The 24674-nt window shown below is 45.2% G+C and overlaps 3 protein-coding genes across 4 annotated transcripts in view; 2 read left to right on the top strand and 1 right to left on the bottom strand.

Moving 5' to 3' along the window:
• Window positions 1-8845, bottom strand: part of LOC112068008 (nuclear pore complex protein Nup133) — a 20885-nt gene extending 12040 nt beyond the window's left edge. Inside the window, exons 1-16 of the mRNA XM_070437974.1 lie at window positions 8624-8845; window positions 8405-8520; window positions 8177-8280; window positions 7838-7942; window positions 7419-7550; window positions 5584-5754; window positions 5333-5488; window positions 4652-4722; window positions 4376-4523; window positions 3937-4087; window positions 3435-3592; window positions 3124-3215; window positions 2482-2651; window positions 2225-2319; window positions 702-830; window positions 424-477 (exon numbers count right to left, since the gene is read on the bottom strand). Coding sequence (XP_070294075.1) covers window positions 424-477; window positions 702-830; window positions 2225-2319; window positions 2482-2651; window positions 3124-3215; window positions 3435-3592; window positions 3937-4087; window positions 4376-4523; window positions 4652-4722; window positions 5333-5488; window positions 5584-5754; window positions 7419-7550; window positions 7838-7942; window positions 8177-8280; window positions 8405-8520; window positions 8624-8751 — 1980 coding nt within the window. The 5' untranslated portion in view covers window positions 8752-8845. The remainder of the gene's footprint in view (window positions 1-423; window positions 478-701; window positions 831-2224; window positions 2320-2481; window positions 2652-3123; window positions 3216-3434; window positions 3593-3936; window positions 4088-4375; window positions 4524-4651; window positions 4723-5332; window positions 5489-5583; window positions 5755-7418; window positions 7551-7837; window positions 7943-8176; window positions 8281-8404; window positions 8521-8623) is intronic.
• Window positions 8846-8922: 77 nt separating this feature from the next.
• Window positions 8923-12992, top strand: LOC112068010 (TAF5-like RNA polymerase II p300/CBP-associated factor-associated factor 65 kDa subunit 5L). 2 transcript variants are annotated; one of them, XM_024134994.2, is made up of 5 exons: window positions 8923-9275; window positions 9802-9943; window positions 10178-10282; window positions 10469-11247; window positions 11418-12992. In XM_024134994.2, exons 2-5 carry the CDS (start codon window positions 9805-9807, stop codon window positions 12213-12215), a joined length of 1821 nt encoding a protein of 606 aa, XP_023990762.1. In that variant the 5' UTR covers window positions 8923-9275; window positions 9802-9804; the 3' UTR covers window positions 12216-12992. The 2 variants fall into 2 exon arrangements, with proteins under 2 accessions (XP_023990762.1, XP_023990761.1); XM_024134993.2 differs by having other exon boundaries at window positions 8927-9275; window positions 10466-11247.
• A 595-nt stretch (window positions 12993-13587) lies between these two features.
• LOC112068009 (calpain-9) lies at window positions 13588-24152 on the top strand. The gene is made up of 19 exons (XM_024134992.2): window positions 13588-13884; window positions 14928-14997; window positions 15267-15385; window positions 17446-17579; window positions 17852-18020; window positions 18303-18472; window positions 18586-18663; window positions 18821-18981; window positions 19276-19433; window positions 19608-19816; window positions 20024-20060; window positions 20142-20222; window positions 20989-21046; window positions 21301-21365; window positions 22694-22762; window positions 22900-22978; window positions 23215-23331; window positions 23512-23570; window positions 23711-24152. The coding sequence occupies exons 1-19, from the start codon at window positions 13714-13716 to the stop codon at window positions 23735-23737; spliced, it is 2031 nt and encodes a 676-aa protein (XP_023990760.1). The 5' UTR covers window positions 13588-13713; the 3' UTR covers window positions 23738-24152.
• Window positions 24153-24674: the final 522 nt, after the last annotated feature.

Here is a 24674-nt window from a genome sequence, read left to right as displayed (position 1 = left end):
ATATATTTCAGTCCCGAATAATCCTGAATAATTCTAATCCTGTGGGCCACCTGCATAGAAATACATTTCAATCCCGTTTAATCCGAATAATTCTAATCCTCTGTGTCACCGTGGGATCGGACTTCATTCCAGGACTCCTCACAGATCTATGAATAAAGATTGATATGTCATGACTGAGTTCAACAACCTTGCCTCATTACTCCCCACCCCTATATCTTACTCTCTTCTACTTGCTCTCTCCCCCACTCCACCTCCCCCCCCACAGGTGGGTCTCCTGGACCGGCTGGGCCAGACCGCGGTGCGCTCGTCTCCCATGGCGACGCGCCTGTTGCTGTGTGAACACGCCGAGAAGCTACAGGGCCATGACGCTGAAGAACCACCACGCCAAGCACGGCGAGCTGGTCAATCGGCCATCCTCATTGCCTTGAGGAAGAGCAACGCAACCGTGTCCACCAGCCTCACGGCCGCAGACGTCTTCTTCAGAGAGGTGACATGACAGAGATAATATCCCAGCAGAGTTGGGGTCTGGTGACAATGACAGAATAATATCCCCAGCAGATTGGGGTCTGGTGACAATGACAGAATAAATATCCCCAGCAGAGTTGGGGTCTGGTGACAATGACAGAATAATATCCCCAGCAGAGTTGGGGTCTGGTGACAATGACAGAATAATATCCCCAGCAGAGTTGGGGTCTGGTGACAATGACAGAGATTAATATCCCCAGCAGAGTTGGGGTCTGGTGACTCTCGGCGTGTTCACACAGCAACAGGCGCGTCGCCATGGGAGACGAGCGCACCGCGGTCTGGCCCAGCCGGTCCAGGAGACCCACCTGTGGGGGARGGGAGGTGGAGTGGGGGAGAGAGCAAGACATTGTATTTTTTTTACCTTTATTTAACCAGGTTGGCCAGTTGAGAACAAGTTTTTATTTACAACTGCAACCTGGCCAAGATAAAGCAAAGCAGTGCGACAAAAACAACAACAGAGTTACACATAAACAAACGTACAGTCAATAACACAGTAGAAAAATCTATGTACAGTGTGTGCAAACAGAGTAAGGAGGTAAGGCAATAAATAGGCCATAGTAACGAACTAACTACAATTTAGCAAATTAACACTGGAGTGATAGATGTGCAGATGATGTGCAAGTAGAAATACTGGTGTGCAAAAGAGCAGACAAGTAAATAAAAACAATATGGGGATGAGGTAGGTAGTTGGATGGGCTATTTACAGATGGGCTGTGTACAGGTGCAGCGATCGGTTAGCTGCTCAGATAGCTGATGCTTAAAGTTAGTGAGGGAGATATCGCTGAATTTGGAGACTTATTTTTGCAATTCGTTCCAGTCATTGGCAGCAGAGAACTGGAAGGAAAGGCGGCCAAAGGAAGTGTTGGCTTTGGGGATGACCAGTGAGATATACCTACTGGAGCGCGTGCTACGGGTGGGTGTTGTTATGGTGACCAGTGAGCTGAGATAAGGCAGAGCTTTACCTAGCAAAGACTTACAGATGACCTGAAGCCAGTGGGATTGGCAACGAATATGTAGCGAGGGCCAGCCAACGAGAGCATACAGGTCGCAGTGGTGGGTGGTATATGGGGCTTTGGTGACAAAACGGATGGCACTGTGATAGACTGCATCCAGTTTGCTGAGTAAAGTGTTGGAGGTTATTTTGTAAATGACATCGCCGAAGTCGAGGACCAGTAGGATAGTCAGTTTTACGAGGGTATGTTTGGCAGCGTGAGTGAAGGAGGCTTTGTTGCAAAATAGGAAACCGATTCTAGATTTAATTTTGGATTGGAGATGCTTAATATGAGTCTGGAAGGAGAGTTTACAGTCTAGCCAGATGCCTAGGTATTTGTAGTTGTCCACATATTCTAAGTCAGAACCGTCCAGAGTAGTGATGCTAGTCAGGCGGGCGGGTGCTGGAAGCCGTGTGCAGGCAGCCGGGTGCAGGCAGCGATCGGTTGACGAGCATTCATTTAGTTTTACTAGCGTTTAAGAGCAGTTGGAGGCCACGGAAGGAGTGTTGTATGGCATTGAAGCTCGTTTGGAAATCGGGGTGTGGAGTAACGAGGTAAGGTTGTTGAACTCAGTCACGACATATCGATCTTTATTCAGAAATCTGTGGAGGAGCCCTGTAGTGAAGTCCGATCCCACGGTGACCCATATGATTAGAATTATTCCGGATTATTCGGGACTGAAATATATTTCTATGCAGGTGACCCACCTGTAGCAGGAAGTCCATGAAGCATCCGTGGGCCTTCATCTTGTCCTCTAGCTGGTGGAGGATGATGAGGGAGGTCAGGGGGAAGCCAGCACTCTCTGGACACGACAACACAGAAACAAGGTCACTTCTATGTGGAACAATATATTCAATCATTTTGATAGAAAATAACTACAGGTTTCCATGTCTTCGCCTGTCTACATTTCTCTCCCTCTTTTTTCTGTTATTTTTCCCTCCCTCCCTCCCTCCCTCCCTCCCACCGTCAGGGACAGACTCGGCCCAGCGGGGGTCTGAGGCTGGGTAGTCGTCCACCAGGTCCAGGTTGATCCGGGTCACCACCAGATCCAGCTCCCCGCCCACCTCCCCGTCTCCGTCCTCCTCCAGGGGGAACAGCTCGTCTGTCATGGTCTGGGCCCCCACCAGGTCATTCCTGACAAACACAACAGTTACGTTCCACTCACAACATTGTAAGGTAAACTCAATAGTAACAATGTTTATTGCTTAGATCATTTAACCCGGTCATTCCTGAAAACACATCAAATCATTTCACATAATTAGTTAGTGGTACTCATTTAAAGTGTACACACCCCATTCACTCAATGTCTACATGTACTCTCTCACACAGTCACTCACTCCCTCTTTCTGTAAAAAAACTCACAGAGCTMTGCGYCCTCATTTGGCAGTAACAGCTGCTCGAGCTTACCAACAACTGGGCAGATGCAATCACAGAGAGCAAGTAATTACACAGACCTAAATCCACACCCTTCTCAACACAGGGACATTTTTTTCARGGGAGAAACAAACAAATTCCCTTATTTTACGAAGGAGGTCGGTGTCACTGTCAATAAAACTCAAACTTCAGCAATTGGGGCCAACGTCACACAATCTTTCTGCAGACTTACCGGCAGAACTGCAGGAACGCTGCTTTTAGGAGTTTGGTTTTGTCCTCTTGCGCTACAGAATCCATCCTAGTCGGAGTCTCCATWGCAGTTGCCTTGAAACCAAAAAGTGTGAATTCATAAATAATRTATGTCATAAAACAATGTGAACTCACCAATTATGTAAAAATAATGAAAATGAAAAAATAAAAACATTGCTAGTCCACCAATTTAATGTCATCTCATTATTCATACAAGTCAAATGACCCAATTGGTGACCCAGTTCCATATCAGAAACCTAGCCCTGCTTTATTTAATCTGACTCTACTACCTACCTCAGGGCCGGCCCCAGCCAAGGAGAAGCAGAGGGAGTCCTCCATAGTCTCAGGCAGCATGGAGGCACTCTCCCTGGCCACCACGGCCACCAGACCACTGTTCTGGGAGAAGAACACTGGCAGGTTGGCACAGCAGCCCCCACCACGCAGACGGTCACCTGGAGAGATGAAGGAGGACGGTGAGAATGGAAACATGGGAGGCGAGTCAAGTCAAATTGACCATTCATGAAAATGGATAATGATCTAAAAAGACAAAAGGTTGTTGACATTATTATGATAACTATGAATTACTGAGAGCTGTTGTTGTAGCCATCTACACCATTCACTCATCAATACCATTCAGTTTAAAACATTGGGTGCATGTCAACAGTCTCTAAAGGMTTCCTCATCTTGTCAAATGTTTTTTTCATTAAGAAAAGGAGATGAGGAAAGGGGCCAATTTTAAACTATTGAAAGGCACCCAATGTCCTCTAACCTTGAGTCCATTATCCATGTCTCTTACCAGGTGTGTTGAAGGGGATCTTCTCCTCAGGTAGACCTCCTCTGCCAGTACCGGTGGAGCAGGCAAACACCAGCTCCKYGTTGTACAGGAAGGCAGCAGGGCTGGAGGCCCGTGGTAACACCAGCCTCATGGCCTGGAGGGCATCCTCACTCTGAGGGGAATAACACAACATATCAACCATTAGACACATAAACATCGACATTTAAACTGAAGGAAGACCAATAAGGTTGATATTTTCATGTCTGAAAAATAGCATTCTATTTTATCGAAATGCATGAAAATGTAGAAAGCCATGAAGCCTTGAGCGTATTCATAGCAAGTCTACTTAGGGAACCTATTGCCACTTTCAAACCCATAAAAAAATTCAAATAATTTCATGAACCATAATAGACCATTTCAGTTGAAGCCCAACAGTGACCAGGGTTGAGTGAAGACTGACCTGGAAGGGGGGGTTGTACTTGGTGACCTCCACAGAGAGCTCCTCAGAGATGTTGTTGCCGTTGTCCAGCAGGGTGACCAGGCAGAAGTAGGCCAGGCAGGGGGAGTCTGAGGGGTGCCAGGCTGCTGCCAACACTACCAGGCCATCCCTGGAACACAAAATTATAGTCAGAAGTRTGTAGAATCATAAAARGTCGCAGTCACCAGCTGACTATTACATCAAATCATGTAGTGAGAYAAATACACATCCAGRAACCTAGATGAGAGCTCGACTTACTGGCTCAGCTGCATGTCCATGTAGGTAACGTTCACTCCCTCCTTGATTTCCTCAAAGTTGCTCTCTGACCCCTGATTGATGACGAGAGAAAAAAAAAAAACAGGTCACGCCTTCAGGACAATCATCCAATCTACTGGTTACTACCAAAATGAAGGAAACACCAACGTAAGTGTCTTAATTGGGTGTTGGGCCACCACGAGCCGCCTGAAAAGCATCGATGCACCTTGGCATAGATTCTACGAGTGTCTGGAAGTCTATTGGAGGGATGCAATACAATTTTTTCCACAATAAATTGCATAATTTAGTGTTTTGTTGATGGTGGTGGTGGTGTCTCAGGCGTCGCTCCAGGATCTTACATAAGTGTTCAATTGGTTTGAGATCTGGTGACAGACACACACACACTTTAAACCCCCTATACTCCTTTGATACCCCTCTTTCAAAGTAACTGATATCTCTTCTAGCCATGGTAGCCATAATGGCTAAGCATGATGATATGTTCATTTATTAATTAACTCAGGAAGCACGTGCTTTGTGTCCCTCATTTACTCAAGTGTTTCCTTTATTTTGGCAGATACCTGTACAACCAAGGGGACAGTTCACCTCAAAGTAAAGCACCATGATTTAATGCAACCTGACAAAGTAACGCAACACAACATTCATGTAAAGTGTGGTTCTGCTTACCCAGATGGCGTCGACGACACTCTCCGTCAGAGCGCGGCTGGAGTCCCAGCTGAGGACCTGGTGCTCTGTGACCTCATCCACCTCCCATTTACTGAGCCCACAGGAGGTCAGAGTATATAGGCAGCCCATCTCTCCCACCCACAGAACACTGTGAAGCTATAGAGGGAGAAGAGGGTATGTGAGCTGTTATCATATTACCTATTAATGACTATATTTTGGGGATTCATAGGACTCCACTAGAAGAAACGTGCATTGTTGTTGGTAAGCGGGGCGAGCATGCCAAAGAGGCTGGAGACGCGGCGTCCGATGCCGGAAAGCACCCCCTGGYMCTGCTGTAGCGCCCTCTGCAGCGGTTTTCCGGAGGGGTCCGCCCCGAGACGCATCAACTGGCCCTTATAGGATGACACGATRAAACTACCCCCCTGAGGGAAGAGAGGGATGGTGGGATGAGGGAGGAGAGGAAAGGGGATGAAATCAAAGGCACATAATGTTTAATCAGGTAAATATGCTCAACATGTATCTGTGTGCATTTTACACAGAATTTGTTGGTAATTCTCAATCCACTAATAATGAGAACCTGCTCTATACATCCTTTATCTGTGATTGTGGAGCAGCGCTGTATTCAAGTGCATTGGAGATGTTGTACCCATTGTGGCTATTAAAACATGCCCTAACCAGATACAGTGGATAGATGGCGGCATTCGCGCAAAACTGAAAGCGCGATCCACTGCATTTAACCATGGAAAGAGGTCTKGGAATATGACTGAATATAAACAGTGTAGTTATTCCCTCCGCAAGGCAATAAAACAAGCAAAATGCCAGTACAGGGACATGGTGGAGTCGCAATGGACACGAGACGTATGTGGCAGGGTCTACAGGAAATCACGGACGACAAAAAGAAAACCAGCCACCGACGTCACGCTTCCAGACAAACTAAACACCTTCTTTGCCCGCTTGGAGGATAACAAAGTGCCACTGTTGCGGCCTGCTAACAAGGACTGCCCCCCCCCCCCTCTCTCCTTCTCCGTGGCTGACGTGAGTAAAACATTTAAACATGTTAACCCTCGCAAGGCTGCTGGCCCAGACGGCATCCCTAGCCACATCCTCAGAGCATGCGCAGACCAGCTGGCTGGTGTGTTTACAGACATAGTCAATCGCTCCCTATCCCAGTCTGTTGTACCCACATGCTTCAAGATGGCTACCATTGTTCCTGTACCCAAGAAGGCAAAGATAACTGAACTAAATGACTACCGCCCCGTAGCACTCACTTCTGTCATCATGAAGTGCTTTGAGAGGCTAGTCAAGGATCACATCACCTCCACCTTACCGGCCACCCTAGACCCACTTCAGTTTGCATACCGCCCCAACAGGTCCATAGACGACGCAATCGCCATTACACTGCCCTATCCCATCTGGACAAGAGGAGGGTGGTGCGGTCTGCACAATGCATCACTGGGGGAAACTACCTGCCCTCCATGACACCTTCAGCACCCGATGTCACAGGAAGGCCAAAAAGATCATCAAGGACATCAACCACCCGAGCCACTGCCTGTTCACACCGTTATCATCCAAAAGGCGAGGTCAGTACAGGTGCATCAAAGCTGGGGCCGAGAGACTGAAAAACAGCTTCCATCTCAAGGCCATCAGACTGCTAAACAGCAATCACTAACTCAGAGAGGCTGCTGCCTACATTGAGACCCAATCACTGGCCATTTTAATAAATGGATCACTAGTCACTTTATACAATACCACTCTAAATAATGCCACTTTTATAATGTTTACATATCTTACATTACTCATATCACATGTATATACTGTATTTTATACCATCTATTGCACCTTGCCTATGCCGCTCGGCCATCGCTCATCCATATACTTATATGTACATATTCTCATTCACCCCTTTAGATTTGTGTGTATTAGATTGTTGTTGGGGAATTGTTAGATTACTTGTTAGATATTACTGCACTGTTGGAACTAGAAGCACAAGCATTTCACTACACTCGCATTAACATCTACTAACCATGTGTATGTGACAAATAAAATTAGATTTGAAGAACAATGCACCCACAACATACCAACTTACCCTAACAGCCACAACAAAGTTGCAGAGGTTTTCGCCCATGTCGATCACAGTCTCAGCGTAATTCCCCTCGTGGGCCAAACTAGGCCAGAACCGGGCTGTTCCCTCCGGAGCCACCGCCATGACAGAGATAGACTGAGCATTCAAGACAAAGTCCCACAACAGTAAACAACCATGACTGATAGTAAGTTGATTGGAATTTAAGTTCATTTGTACCTAATTATTAGCCTGGGTGCCAGCTTATTCAGTCAGGAATGCCTTGTCAAGACAACAACAAGTAGGCTAAAGCAGAAAGAGACTGACACTCAGGCTAGCTGCTCAACAGCTAACAGTTAAGTCATTAGGCAGACAGGTGGGAACTCGTCACACATTCGGAGGTTGAACAGTTTAGTTTCCTGATTAGTGATATAGTCATTGATTACCTGAACAGTGGCAGTCTCCAGAGGRCTGGGAGATGATATCGAGATGAGATCAGCATAGTAGACAAACTCACTAGTGGGCAGCTGGAGGCCCTTACATACTGACAACTACGAAACACAACAGAAAAGGTTCACGCATTGGCACTGCATGTTTTTTTAATTATAGGACACACTGTATCAATGCGTTGCATATCTCATCATTATCAACCAGGGTTGTGTATCCAGTGTTGAAACGGAGTGACACAAAGTGGTAGGGTTCTACCTGAACTTGCCCAATAAGGAGGGCTCATTTTGTGTTCCGTTTCAAAACGTTTTTCTACGGTGTGACYTACTGAACTGTACCTTTGCAACAGCAGTCTGGCAGATCTTCCAGATGATCAGTCTCTCTCCACACACCATCCAGGCCCAGCCACTCTCATCCACCTTCACAGAGATCTGGTCATCGGCTGAGCGACACAAAACACAGAACCCACAGAACCCGAGAGCATTGATTGGGATGACCTGTACAATGCATTCTACAGCATGTATAACTCGCAGAGAGATAATGACAGGAAAGAGTCAATGACCCACCATCAGCCATAGTCAAAGCCTCCATGACTTTGACAGGTAGAGAAGAGCCAAACGTCTGGACATCGAAGTGGAGTGCTTCTGAAGTTGAGTAGCTCTGCACACGCGTAGGAGTTGATCTGGAAATGAGAGGGCCAGCAGTTGTTTAAAAACAACACTCYACGATTGACTGTGCCTGAAAAGACACTGTTGACAATGGCATGATGGAGCATGGACACTCACCTCGCTGCTAACGACGTCCTACGTGGGGAAAAGAGAAGCCCTGTAGGTGTACCGGCGAGACTCTTTCTACCGGTGACCCTTGAGGACTGCCTTCGGCCTGAACAGGGGGTGGGACGAGGGCTAAACATCGTAGCTATGCCCCAAAATGCTCAATATTAATTCAACTTCAGACAGCTCTTCTTATTTTGCGCGCACAATATGAAACTTCAGGCGCATGAAATATACGTCATGAAATACAAAATCAAATTCGCAGTACATAGCTGGCCCACTAGATCGTGCCATTGAATTTGTTTGGACACACATTTTTATGAATAACATTGTCATTTATGAATAATCCCTTCAATTAAAATCAGCATTACACTATTACTGATTGTGGATTGATTGGCTTTTGCAAGTAGCTAGTTGTAGTGTTTTGGGTGTCAGTAAACAGAACACAAAATAGATTTCTTGCCATCACATTCAGGCAAGATGAGTCAATCGATCGATGACTGCAAGATGAGAGCGAGCTGCTATTTGATGGAAGGGGTTGACATACATGATGGGGTTGCTACGTTAGGCAACGAGATATTTGTGATAAAAAACAATCACGGTGCATAAATATAATCTCCTTAATAGCTGTAACTGACAACGAAGAATATCAGCACGATATGCAGTGAGTGGCCAAGTTGTTGTTGAGATGTTTTTCGCTAAACCCGCTTAAAGTTCCCGAAAGGGCCGTGTGGCCCTTCTATCGACTAGCTAGCTTAACTAACGTTAGCTGCTGGCTAGCTTGCTAATGACAGGACTGCAATACTCTTTGCTTAAGCTATTTGATGCATCATTTTACCAGTKCATTTGTTGCTCACTTGTACGGACATGTCATTCATGATTCTCCCAAGTTTGCATGGTGACCCTTGCTAACACTGGCTAGCAGTTCTATTGAATGGTTGTTGTGTTGGAAAGTGTTAGCTAGCCATATAGCACATTTTTCTCTTCAACAGCACTGAAGTGAGTTACTCATGGGTCTATGTAATTCCAGCAAGTTATTWGTATAGCCATCTAATTTCTAGCAGTGTTTGTAAGGAGTTAACTCATTCATGGAAATGCAATGCAGTAAGTTACAGCAGCTAAACAACGTCTTAATGCAGGTAAAGCATTTGCTTTTGCCCATGGTGTTATACTGTTTAATATCTCCCCAGGTTATGAAGCGGGTACGCACGGAGCAGATCCAGTACACTGTAGCTCAGTACCTGAAGCGGAGGCAGTATGTGGACACGGAAAGTTCCCTGAAGGGGGCTAAACTGTCCCAGTCCGCAGAGGAGATGGCTGCCAACCTCACAGGTGAGGCTTTGAAGTGGCACCTGGCCGGTATCTTCTGCAAAGATCTATGACCAAATCAAGTGAAACTAGTATCACAGGTGTAATGGGGGAATGATGCCAACTATTTTTRCAGACATGATTCAGCAAATCTCACTTATTGAGAAGCTCAAGCATTATCTTTTAGTTTAGGATGAGTAGTACCAGGTGATTACTCATGGACATATACCTAATCTTATTGTCTCTTTCTTTGAGCAGTGCAGACAGAGTCGGGGTGTGCAAACATTGTCTCTGCTGCCCCTTGCCAAGCTGACCCTCAACAGTACGAGACCCAATTTTCCAGACTTCGCAATTTTCTCTCAGGTACTTAACAATTGCATAGAGAATAGAGACTGATGATATGTACGCTGCTATGCAACATTGGGCTATGTTCCAGTGTCCATACTAGCTTACCACTTAGTATGAAGCAATGTATTGTAACTGCTATGCTAGTTATTGTTGGCATAGGATCGTGGCCTTACTCTTTGTTTATTTTCTCTGGTCCAGAAGCGGTGTTGCCATGGGGCCAGGAGGTGAGCTGCATCCTGTACCCGCTCTTCGTTTACCTCCACTTGGACATGGTGCGCTGCAGCCTGAAGGGGGCGGTGGATGGCTTCTACAGCCGCTTCCACAGCCTCTTCCTGGGGGACGCCGAGCAGCGCTCCACCGTGGAGCAGCTTCGCCATGTCCTCACCCAGCAGGATGTCACCGCCAACCCCAAGCTCCTGGCCTTCCTCGACCACAAGTATGTGGTGAACCTGACAGAGCCGGCCTACAGTTACTTGTTACGCTACCTGCAGAGCGAAGACAACAGTACCCTCTGCAGGGCCCTCAGCACCCACGTCCAGGTAGAGGTCACCTCCTCACCACGCACTGACTACCAGCTGTACGGGACGACGGGTGCGGGAGCTCCCGGGGCCGCCACCACAGCCCCCAACTCTACCTCCTCGTGGTCGGGCGCGGATGGCCCTGAGCGAGGAGAGGYGGCGGGGGTGGAGGTCCYCACAGGGATCCCGCAGAGCGAGGCCGCCCTGGAGGCMCTGCAGGACTGCATTAAGAAGGTGCGTGAGGGGCCGCCGTCACTCACAACCGTGTGCTTCTACGCCTTCCAGCACACGGAGCAGCTGCTGAACGCGGCAGAGGTGTCGGCCGACAGCAAGCTGCTGGCCGCCGGGTTCGACAACTCGGCCGTCAAGCTATGGAGTCTTAGGGCCAGGAAACTGAAGGCCAGGCCACACCGGACCGACGTGTCACACATCCGCCTAGCATGCGACGTGCTGGAAGAGGAGGTGAGAGGATTTTCTTTGGTTACGATTTTTACAGAAATAGTCAGTTGTTAGATAAATGGCATGGCCGTTGTTAGTATCTCAGCCGCCAAGTATGGGAAACTTACATATCTAGGCAGTACAATGGTGTTTCCTCTGAAAATGTCAATGCGCTCTTTTCCCCCTGTATTCAGGCAGATGAAGAGGACGGCTCGGGCAGCGAGATCAAGACCCTGCGTGGCCACAGCGGTCCGGTGTTCCGCACAGCCTTCCTGACAGATAGCTCGGGCCTGCTATCCTGCTCGGAGGACACGTCCATTCGCTACTGGGACCTGGGCAGCTTCACCAACACGGCCCTCTACCAGGGCCACGCCTACCCCGTCTGGGAYGTGGACGTCAGCCCCTGCAGCCTCTACTTTGCCAGCGGCTCCCACGACCGCACCGCCCGCCTCTGGACCTTCTCCAGGACCTACCCCCTGAGGCTCTACGCCGGCCACYTAGCGGACGTGGACTGYGTCAAGTTCCACCCCAACTCAAACTACCTGGCCACAGGCTCAACGGATAAAACCGTCCGCCTCTGGAGTACCCAGCAGGGGGCGTCAGTGCGCCTGTTCACAGGCCACCGCGGCCCTGTGTTGTCCATAGCCTTTGCGCCCAATGGGAAGTACCTGGCGTCGGCGGGCGAGGACCAACGGGTGAAGCTGTGGGACTTGGCCTCAGGGGCTCTGGTCAAGGACCTGAGGGGCCACACGGACAGTGTCACCAGCCTGTCGTTCAGCCCCGACAGCAGCCTGGTGGCCTCCTCTTCCATGGACAACTCAGTCAGGGTGTGGGACATCCGAAACTCCCACGGGACGACCCACGCGGATGGCTCGTCCAGCGAGCTGGTGGGGCTCTACACAGGCAACACCAGCAACGTGCTCAACGTCCAGTTCATGGCCTGTAACTTGCTCCTGGTGACGGGAACAGCGCAGGAGAAACATGGACAGTAGCCATTTTGTTTTGTTTGGCCTGTCTGTTTAGTTTTGTTTAAAAGACTGTTGTGTCCATCTCCAACATGGTCACCATGGAGACATGCATACATATTTTTTTCCCTAAGCCAATCAGAGAGGCTTAATTTCAGGTCAAAMGGTCACTTGCTAAAATTGTCCACTCAAGGTTGTTTTTGACAAGATCTCTGAGTAGAATTAGAGCTGTTAATCTGAACATACTGCAAAAAATGACTTGGGTTTTATTTTTATGCTTATATCCACAATGCCAAAATGAGAAGTGTCATGGAAGAGGGTAGATTCATAGGAAAGGACTTTTGATTTATGACATTTTCACTGAGAACTACCTGATGGGTCCTACTAGTGAGACCTCAACTTTTCAAACTCACGAAATGTTTCCAATAAATTTACATCAAAGTAGAATGTTAGCTTGGCATGGTTACGGATGAGGCTTGCATTTTGGGTCTAGTGCCTTGATGGTCARCACCTGTTTTATTCGGTCACGCACAAAATTCACATTGATCTTAAAAATGGGTCTCTGGCTATTCGATTACTTGAGTTGTTTAAAATCAGCATCTCCCCAGAATTTGTCCTCGTACAGTTGTTAAACATCATCACCGCTAATTGAGAATGTTGGTATGCTATGAAATGCTGAATTGTGATCAATATGAGAGTAGTCACAGGGAAAGGATGACAGCTGTACTTTTGTTTCTTACCATTCTGTTAGTGGCATTATTTGTAATATGCTGAGAAGTGTAAATATATTTTTGTAATCTCTGACTGGCTGTACCTGGTTTTTCTTTTTCAAGAGAGATGGCACCCTGTTGCATGTTTTTCTTTGTGGGTGAAAATGAATTGAGAAAGTTAAGAGAAAGATTTGGACTTGGAGTGTTTATATTGCTTCATATCTATAATGGTAAAGATAAAACAAATGGACACTCTTGTCAGTTGACATACACTTTCTGTTCATATCAGTCTTTTATTTGTAAACGATCGTTTCTTTTTAAATGGCCTTTTAATAAGGTCATAGGATCAACCATTTCTCCACAAATTGATCCTGATCTTTAAGATCTAAAACTTGATCTTGTGCTGTTCCACTTCAAATATACATAACATGTTAGCAGTGACTTCAAATCTGTCACTACCTAAAACCTGACATTCTAGAACACATTCTATAGTGAACTCTCATATCAGAGAGCGAGCAGTAACAGCCAGTTGGGCAGGGAAAGTGGGCGAGGTCAGGTGTGTTGCCATGGGAGTGGACAAACCAGTTTATGTCTGGAGGGYGTGTACCTATCTACCCACCTGCTTGACAAGCTTGTCACTCCATCCAAACCACATACACATCAAAGAAACCAGACTGGCAAAACACCAACGCCCCTCTCTCTCTCCCAGTTTCTGTCACTGCTCACAAACAAGGGACATCTCTCCCACACACACACACACACACACCGTCCTTCTCCATCTCTCCCTAATTTCCCCTTTGGTCTGAGCCCTCAAGATGCCCGCCAAGTCGATCAGCACCCAAGGGGATGGGAAGACATTTGAGCAGCTGAGGCAGGAGTGTCTACAGAAGAAGAGACTGTTTGAGGACCCAGACTTCCCTGCCTGCGACTCATCCCTCTACTACAGCCAGAGCGTGCCCATCAACTTTGAATGGAAGAGGCCTGGGGTATGTAAGCTATAGTACAAATGTTCTACTACGAGGGCGCTAATGTGACAAATACAGTARTTAGTGGTAATTACAGTGTAATTAGAATATTTGTAGTTGATCATTGAGAAGGAATGGCCTGGATGGGGTCTCTGTCGTAGGTAGATTGTGCTAATTTGATCTGATGGCAAGACACTATACAATGTTAAAGTATAGAAGACCATAATCCTTATATTTACCTTATTCACATTATATCAAACCTCAAGACCTGGCCAGTTCTCTCTGTTGATGACGAGCTTTTATCCAACCATCCCTTTAAAACCAGTACTGCAAGAAAAGAATGTWTTAGCCAATACTTTTATCTGGCTAATATCTAATTCCCTTTCTGAAGTGTTCATCTCTTGAAACTTAGGACATTTTAAAGTTCCATGTACACAAATGAAGCTGGAGATACTGTACATGCCTGTCTCACGTGTAGGGCACAGTCTTCTGGAATGTAGCCTTGAAGCATGCATTGAATGTTTTCTCTCTGTTGACTTTGCTGGGAGTGGTGGTTGACAGGTTGTGCTCAGAGAGGTTAGCTAATCTTAAGAGTTTACGCTAGCCAGTTTTCACTCATTGTATATCCACAACAACATTCACACTGTGCATTTCAATACATACCGCTGACCACACACTGCCATTGAGAGTGAGTGCCTTGCCAAGGCTGATACAGCAATGTGTAACTAATAAGATCTGTGATCAACCATTAAAACTAGCATAACTCAAATCTCAAAGAAGACCATCTCTCCATGTAACATTAGAGACTGAAATKGGAAAGATCCAACTAAGATCCTATTTATGATCCTTACACATTTTTCTCTCGGGTGACCCTTGTGAATGAATACCTGTACCGCCTCTCTGTGTTCCTGCGTTCCAGTGACTGGGGACTTTGACTGATTAAGATGCCAGGAATGTGAACACACCTTCCCGAGGCGGCAGAGTCACTCCTAACCCCATCTCCGTTTTAAACCTGTTTCTCCACTCTCACTAAGCGTCTTACACCTGCTCCTATTCTTTTACAGGAACTTTGCGAGAATCCCGAATTCATAGTCGGTGGGGCTGACAGGACAGACATATGTCAAGGAGCACTAGGTTTGTATACATAGTGCTTCTTATATGATACGAATCGTATATCATACATCCATATCCAAACACTAGAAATAACAATKAGTTATTTGTCTGGGGACCACAAGAAAGCAGATTGCGGGCCTGATGTGGCCCCCGGGCCTTGAATTTAAGACTAGTCTCTATAGCATTACATACGACAGCTAAAATGGGGGGTTATGTCCATGGCTTTCAGTGTGTAGGTCCTGACTCATTAAATCTCTCTCTCTCTGTCTGTCACTGTCTGTGTCACCCAGGGGACTGCTGGCTCCTGGCAGCCATTGCCTCTCTGACCCTCCATAAGGAGACCCTGGCCAGAGTGGTGCCGAACGACCAGGGCTTTGACCGCAGCTACGCTGGCATCTTCCACTTTCAGGTAGACTCGCCCACTACAAAGCTATCAACTGCCCATCACATTTATTGACAGAATATTGCATTTTATCTATATGACAATATTACATTATTCACAGAATGTTTGAGTCTTAAATGTTAATTGTTACAGTGGCAAGAAAAAGTATGTGAACCCTTTGGAATTACCTGGATTTCTGCATTATACAATTTGATCTGATCTTCATCTAAGTCAAAACAAATGGACAAACATAGTCTGCTTAAACTAATAACACACATATGATTGTATTTTTCTTGTTTATATTGAATATCATCATTTAAACATTTACAGTGTAGGTTCGAAAAAGTATGTGAACCCCTAGGSTAATGACTTCTCCAAAAGCTMATTGGAGTCAGGCGTCAACTAACCTGGAGTTGAATCAAKGAGGCGAGATTGGAGATTTTGATTAGAGCTGCCCAATAAAAAACACTCTCAAAATTTGAGTTTGCTATTCACAAGAAGCGTTTCCGGATGTGAACCATGCCACGAACAAAAGAGATCTCAGAAGACCTACGATTAAGAATTGTTGCCTTGCATGAAGCTGGAAAGGGTTACAAAAGTATCTCTAAAAGTCAGTCCACAGTAAGACAAATTGTCTATAAATGGAGAAATTTCATCACAGTTGCTACTCTCCCTAGGAGTGGCCGTCCTGCAAAGATGACAGCAAGAGCACAGTGAATGCTCAATGAGGTTAAGAAGAATCCTAGAGTGTCAGCTAAAGACTTACAGAAATTTCTGGAAGATGCTAACATCTGTGTTGACGAGTCTACAATGCGTAAAACACTAAACAAGAATGGTGTTCATGGGAGGACACCATGGAAGAAGCCACTGCTGTCCAAAAAAAAAACATTGCTGCACGTCTGAAGTTCGCAAAAGAGCACCTGGATGTTCYACAGCGCTTCTGGCAAAATATTCTGTGGACAGATKAAACTAAAGYTGTGTTGTTTGGAAGGAATACATAACACTATGTGCGGAGAAAAAAAGGCACAGCACACCAACATCAAAACCTCATCCCAACTGTAAACTATGGTGGAGGGAGCATCATGGTTTGGGGCTGCATCAGGGCCTGGACAGCTTGCTATCATCAACAGAAAAATGACATTTTTTTATCAAGACATTTTGCAGGAGAATGTAAGGCTATCTGTCTGCTAATTAAAGCTCAACAGAAGTTAGGTCATGCAACAGGACAACCCAAAAGACAGAAGTAAATCAACAACAGAATGGCTTGAACAGAAGAAAATACTCCTTCTGGAGTGGCCCAGTCAGTCCTGACCTCAACCCCATTGAGATGCTGTGGCATGACCTCAAGAGCGGTTCACACTAGACATCCCAAGAATAGTGTGTAACTGACACAGTTTTGTAAAGAGGAATGGTCCAAAATTCCTCCTGACCGTTGTGCAGGTCTGATCCGCAGCTACAGAAAACGTTTCGTTGAGGTTATTGCTGCCAAAGGAGGGTCAACCTGTTATTAAATCCAAGGGTTCACATACTTTTTCCAACCTGCACTGTGAATGTTTACACGGTGTGTTCAATAGACATGAACAATTAAKTGTTTGCGTGTTATTAGTTTAAGCAGACTGTTTGTCTATTGTTGTGACTTGGATGAAGATCAGATAAAATGTTATGACCAATTTCTGCAGAAATCCAGGTAATTCTAAAGGGTTCACATACTTTTTCTTCCCACTGCACATAGTACTTACTGTATTGACATCAGTGATTACACAATTCTTTAGTTAAAGGAAGTCATCCGTAATTATAAACTGGGTGGTTCGAGCCCTGTATTCTGATTTGGCTGACAGCCGTGGTWTATCAGACCATATAACATGGATATGACAAAATATTTATTTTTACTGCTCTAACTACGTTGGTAACCAGTTTATAATAGCAATAAGGCACCTCAAGGTTTGTGGTATATGGCCAATATACCACGGCGAAGGACTGTATCCAGGCACTCTGTGTTGCATCGTGTGTAAGAACAGCCCTTAGCCGTGGTATATTGGCCTTATACCACACCGCCTCGGGCCTTATTGCTTAAGTATCTCCTCCAGTTCTGGCAGCACAACAGATGGCTGGACGTAGTGGTGGATGACCGACTGCCTGCTGTGAGGAACCGCCTGGTGCTGCTCCACTCTGCCTCCAACAACGAGTTTTGGAGCGCAYTGCTGGAGAAGGCCTATGCCAAGTATGTGTAACTTGTAAACTTTKAAAAGTACASRTATAACATTTATGCAAACTAAAATAGGTGTTTTSTACARCTATTGTCGGTTCTTATCACGTTTGCTTGATAGTGTGTAGTTCACCAAAAACATGAATGAGTATTGGATGACTGTAACCAATTTTTCACCAAATGCATGCAGACACTCCGCAAAGCTTGGGTTAATTTTCAGATGCCTGCTATTTGATGCCCATTATATCCCTAGTTTACCCATTCCATCCCATTCCTTGTCCTGTCAGGTTGAACGGGAGCTATGAGTCCCTGAAGGGAGGCTCTACCCTGGAGGCCATGGAGGACTTCACCGGCGGCGTGGGGGAGACGTACGAGACCAAAAGTGCTCCAACCGACCTCTTCAACATCATGAAGAAGGCCTACGACAGAGGCTCAATGATGGGCTGCTCTATCGACGTAAGGGCCCCCAAACCAGTTTCAATGGAAGACCATTATACATGGGGTACTTAGACACCAGGTCCCGTATTTCCAAAGCGTCTCAGAATAGGAGTGCTGGTCAGATATMGGATCAGTYTTTGTCTTTTAGATTACAATGAATAARATAATATAGACAGGATGRMCCTGATCCTAGATCTGCACTCCTACTACTATGAGACACTTTGTSWMTMWRRSYYSRRSYYWKARWSACATAGTCCTGGTCTTTGGTGGCTGATACAGTTTGTTTTTTCCTCTCTCCAGATCACCAGCTCTGCTGAGTCAGAGGCCCAGACAGCTTCAGGACTGGTGAAGGGACACGCCTACTCCATCACAGGCCTTGAGGAGGTTAACTGCAGAGGGAAAAAGGTCAAGCTGATCCGGATCAGGAACCCTTGGGGACAGGTGGAATGGAACGGTGCCTGGAGTGATGAGTGAGTCCAGTTAATTTCCATCAGGTGTTGCTGAGATGAGTAGGAATAAAAACCAGCGTACACTATGCATTATGGGAGAGTGGTTATTCTGTCATCTGTTTTCTCTCTTACAGGTCCAGGGAGTGGAATGTGATCGACAGTTCTGAGAAGAAACGCATTCTTCAGAACTCCATGGATGATGGTGAATTCTGGTTAGTAACAACAGCGATTGTAATAGTTTTACATCTGGCACTGCATCAAAGTTTCCCGCATGTTCAACAGCAATAGTTTTTCCAGTGGCCCTGAACAGTTACCGGACAAGTGTATAAAGTGAAGATTTTTCTGAATCAAACTGGTTGCTTGTTTCAGGATGGAGTTTGAGGACTTCAAGGCCAACTACGACAAGATAGAGATCTGCAACCTGACGCCGGACTCTCTGACGGACGACACCAAGCGGAAGTGGGAGGTGAACATGTTCGAGGGCAACTGGATCCGTGGCTCCACCGCAGGCGGCTGCAGGAACTTCATAGGTGAGAGGACAAGGTTGCAGACAGAAATGTAATAAATAGACTTGACTTGATTCCCTATTCTACATGAGAGATGAACATATATGTTCTACACAGTACATTTCTATCTGAGCTTTGTAATGTGACAGTCAGCTTGGTTCATACAAGTTTGATGACCCAGATAAAAGGAATGCCAATTGTATCTTTATGATGAATCCACTGTGCCAGAAGTGACCAACCCTGATTCTGGAATGTCAGATAGTGYATGTAGGCTTTTGTTCCAGCCCAATACAACCATTTTAACCTGTTTTCCCCCAGATACATTTTGGACCAACCCTCAGTTCAAGCTGTCCTTGCTGCATGCTGAYGATAATAATGATAAGTGCAGCGTGGTCATCGCTCTGATGCAGAAGAACCGCCGTGCGCTGAGGAAAGAGGGACTGGACCTGCAAACCATCGGTTTTGCTMTTTACGAGGTTAGAGAGACAACAGGCAAAGAGACCATATGCACAAACAATAGGAATACATTGGCTTTCAATTTCCTAGTACATGCTACCTATAGTTACTGTTATTGTGGTTCATCACAMAGTTCCTCATTAGAATTTGAAGGGTCTCTAAAAACTTGTCCCTCCCTCTCTCTTCTCCCTCAGGCCCCTGCAGATGAGGACCACCTGGGGAAAGACTTCTTCCGGTACAATGGGTCCAAGGCTCGCAGTAAGACCTACATCAACGTGAGGGAGATCTCCGAGCGCTTCACCTTGCCACCAGGGAACTACCTGSTGGTGCCCACCACCTTCCAGCCCCACGACGAGGCCGACTTCATCATACGCATCTTCTCTGAGAAGGCAGCCGGAACCATGTATGATATTTACATATTGTCTGTGAATCAGTATTAGTTTCAAGCAGATAGGTTGAATGAAAGCCCTTGATGGCTGTAGCCAATCCACACTAAGATTTGTTTGACTTTTAATATTGCATGTAGCCTAAATTGTCATTCAATGTAAGATTTGCTGGACAAGTTAATGTATGTGATAGAAAGCTCATCACAGGATGTTGTCATCAACAGGGAGATGGGAAACACAGTAGATGCTGATTTGCCCGATGTAAGTACTCTGCTATTGAATACCACAAAACTGCAATGCTCTTTATTTCCTGTTGATGATGTATTGTGATGTATCTCTCAGCCCCCAATGCCCAGTCTACCAGAGGAGGAGACGGATGAGGAGAAGGGACTGAGGAGAATGTTTGAAAAGATTGCTGGTTCGGTAAGAAARTAMAAATATKMTAAGAAATGAGGAGAGCYGTTTCTGCTAAACTGGCAATGTCCCTGATTCAGATAYTATGAGYATGTMGAAGGAAAACAGTAATGTCGTACCCCCTGRTCATAAGACTGTTAAATGGMTAACAACTACTGCTCTCCCTCTTATAATATCCCACTCCCACAGACGATCCACACACTCTACCCACTCTGACACACACACCTTCACTGTCACTCTTACTCACACACGCACACACTCGCATACAGCCTTACTCACACACTCATTATTGACGCCACACACTTACACCCACACACCCCCTCACACCTACGCTGCTGCTAAAATGATTAATGATTTGATTTATTACTACCATTTACGCTGTGATTAATTGATTATTGATTTCCATTAGTATCTAGCTATTTCTGCTACTGGTCACTGTTACTCCTCTATACATGTATATATTACCATTAGTACTGTATATTAATTACCACAATGTATTTATATATTCCTGCTACCAGTCACCTTTCAGCCCTGTTTACATGTATATCCTACTACCAGTCACTTTTTATGTCTAAACCCACCTCAACCACTCCAGTACCCCTGCATTGAATAAGGTACTGGCACTGACCTGAAAGAGCTCTCAACTTAAGAATTTCACTGTAATTTCACTGTTTTACACCTGTTGTGTCCTGTGGCGAATAATCTTTGAAACGTGTGCACCCCCTATTGGTCATAACCAGAATGTAATATTTTGTCTATTGCGTCTTCTCCCTAGGACCAGGCCATCTCTGCCAAGGAGCTTCAGCAGGTGTTGAATGGAGTACTTAGCAGGAGTAAGCAGCCCTCCTCTTAAAAGTCACATCCATTGTGTGTTATTACAACTCCGACGTTCACATAAAGAGCAATTCAGCGAATGTCATTTGAATACACATCCACACGCACATAGGTTGACTCTTGACTCTTTAAAACAAAAAATAAACTTGCACACTCTGGGTCTGTGAGGTTATACTTTCATGGATTACATATTTTATAATATTATCATGATTATTTTAGGGATTTGTTATGATTTTCCTCTCTTTTCCTTCAGGGAGAGAGATCAAGTTTAACGGTCTGAGTCTCAACACCTGCCACAGCATCATCAACCTGATGGATGTATCCTTCACCTGTCCTAAACGCCTATAATGAGGCTTTGGAAAATGCATTACTGTGATCAATATTGGATTCATGCTTTTACAATTTACACATATATACAAAAATAAGTAGACACTCCTTCAATTTAGGGGATTTTGGCAATTTCAGCCACACAGTTGCTGACAGGTGTATAAAATCAAGCACACCGTCATGCAATCTCCATAGACAAACATTGGAAGTAGAATGGCCTTACTGAAGAGCTCCGTGACTTTCACTGTCATAGGATGCCAGCTTTCCAGCAAGTCAGTTCATCAAATTTCTGCCCTGCTAGAGCTGCCTTGGTCAACTGTAAGTGCTGTTATTGTGAAGTGGAAACGTCTAGGAGCAACAACGGCTCAGCCGGGAAGTGGTAGGCCACACAAGCTCACAGGACGGGATTGCTGAGTGCTGAGCGTGTAAAAATTGTCTGTCCTCGGTTGCAACACTCACTACCGAGTTCCAAACTGCCTCTGGAAGCAACGTCAGCACAATAACTGTTCATCGGGAGTTTCATTAAATTAATTTCCATGGTCGAGCAGCCGCACACAAGCCAAAGATCACCATGCACAATGCCAAGCATCGGCTGGAGTGATGTAAAGCTCGCCGCCATTGGACCCTGGAGCAGTGGAAAGGCGTTTTTTAGAATGATGAATCATGCTTCACTATCTGGCAAGTCTGATGGATGAATCTGGGTTTGGTGGATGCCAGGAGAACGCTACCTGACGGAATGCATAGTGCCAACTGTAAAGTTTGGTGGAAGAGGAACAATGGTCTGGGGCTGTTTTTTCATGGTTTGGGCTAGGCCTCTTAGTTCCAGTGAAGGGGAAATCTTAACACTACAGTCTACAATTACATTTTAGACAATTTTGTGTTTCCAACTTTGTGGCAACAGTTTGGGGAAGGACCTTTCCTGTTTCAGCATGACAATGCCCCTGTGCACAAAGCGAGGTCCATACAGAAATGTTTTGTCGAGATCGGTGTGGAAGAACTTGACTGACTTGCACAGAACCYTGACCTCAACCCCATCGAACACCTTTGGGAAGAAYTGGAACGCCGACTGTGAGCCAGGCCTTATCGCCCAACATCAGTGCCCGTCCTCACTAATGCTCTTGTAGCTGAATGTAAGCAAGTCCCCGCAGCAATGTTCCAACATCTAGTGGAAAGCCTTCCCAGAAGAGTGGAGGCTGTTTATAGCAGCAAAGTGGGGACCAACTCAATATTAATGCCCATGATTTTGGAATAAGATGTTTGACGAGCATGTCCACATATTTTTAGTCATGTAGGTTACTTGCCTTGACAGATCAATCCAGGTTGACAATTCAGGGCAGCTTGAGTTTCAGGAGTTCAAGGTCTTCTGGGAAAAGATGAAGAAATGGATCGTAAGTACAGCATGACTACATGTTGCTGTCTGTTACAATATCATATACATTGTTATACAATAGCCTATGACGGCAATTTAATATTGAACATGTGTGTGGATTGGAGGTGATAACGATGTCTATGGTGTTGGTTGCAGATGCTCTTCATTTCTTACGACACGGACCGGTCAGGGAAGATGTCCTCCTATGAGCTCCGCATAGCTCTCAAAGCAGCAGGTGAGAGACAACCGCGGGGTACAAAGGGTTAGAACAAAATGCCTGCATAGAAGGTCATATCTCAATGGTAGAATGCTAGTGTTGAATCCTGTCTTTGATCTTGAAGGTCTCTTTCTCTGTGAGTACTCCCACGCTCTCAAGAAGACATTTCAGGGGGCCAGAAAGACAAAGGAAAAGGTGTGGCTTCAGGTGTGAATTAGAGCCTAACTARTAACATTCTGTCTCCACCATCCAAGGCATGCATCTGAACACCAAGCTCCTCCAGCTGCTTGGCTTGAGGTTCGCTGATGAGAACTACGACATCGACTTTGATGACTACCTCACCTGCATCGTCCGCCTGGAAAATATGTTCAGTGAGTACCAAGGGATTGTACCACCTTATGGGATGTAGCTGCTCAAATAACTCGTATTTTCATGGAACAAGTAAACACTCAGAGATGTTTAATGCTTTGGAGTTGTTGGACATACCCAATGTTATATTGGGTATGTCCAACATTATATTGTTGACAAAAAATATATCTGTCCTCCCCCAGGGGTGTTCCAAGCATTGGACAAAAGCAAGACAGGCCAGGTCAACATGAACATACTGCAGGTATAATAAAAATGTGTATAATATGAACATTACATTTTGTATAATATGTGTATATGTTTCCACTGTAAAGTCCATCCGGTGTGATGTGCCCTCCAAGACATGATTTGCTTTTGATTATGAAATGACTTTTGTCTTTTCAGTTCCTCCTTCTTTCCATGAACGTCTGAAGAGGATCCAGCAGAAGAACAAAGTAAAATAACAGGCTTGGGATGCAATATGTGTTGCTTGCAAATACACTAATCTCGAGTGGTTTCTGCTGGGAACGGGGTTAGCGAATACACTAGTTATACACTAGTTATAATAATGTAGTTATAGCTATGTTTTAATGTTGTATGCCTTTGTCTCTCTTGAATTCACTCTTTTGTTTTAAAAYGAAACCAACATACTTGTGCCACAGTTTGGATCTTATGCCCATTGTATTTGACAATCAGGAGAATTTGTGTTAAATTATGTTTACAGAGATGCTCCAAAAATAAATAATGCACTGATYAAGTTTTAAAAGTTTCATCATGTTGACACCCTGTATCAGTTGATTTCCCAGTTTGGGATGAAACAAAATTAAAATATATTATGAAAATGTAATATCTGCTGTTTGTGTCTGAGCTTTAGATTTCTCCATAAATATTAAAATGTAGAATACTGTATCTCAGCATGCGTAAGAGGGAATTAAACAAATTGCCCTACTTAAATAACCAAATATTTTGGTGGATCTCCAATGAGTCGATATTTATTTTGGGCTCTGATATCACACCTGCAAGATTCTTCACTTGGTGTTGAGGATTGTCGATACCACGCTGTCTCGAGAAAACAATGTGATTTAATGTAGCTAGAAGGAGCTGTGGCTCAAAGCAGCCTCAMATATTTTCAGTCAGACATTCACGCTTGCCAGAGTTGAAATATCTAGCCAACATTTAGAATTGAATAACATTGCTTGTGAACTTCAGAGATGTAGCTATTTGACAATGTGGCTTTGATTAAAGGCAAACGTATACTAACAGTAGTCATCGCTCCTTCTCTAGAGTCTACACGTTATGGGTGATGCGAAATAAAGTCATCTCACTGGATTCTTTGGCGAGCTCTCATTGGCTATTGCTCATCTCACAC

Source organism: Salvelinus sp. IW2-2015, unplaced genomic scaffold, assembly GCF_002910315.2.
Source record: "Salvelinus sp. IW2-2015 unplaced genomic scaffold, ASM291031v2 Un_scaffold19, whole genome shotgun sequence".
Lineage (NCBI taxonomy): Eukaryota > Metazoa > Chordata > Actinopteri > Salmoniformes > Salmonidae > Salvelinus > Salvelinus sp. IW2-2015.
The sequence above is the reverse complement of the archived record's forward strand: the minus strand, read 5'-3'. Positions and strand labels throughout refer to the sequence as shown.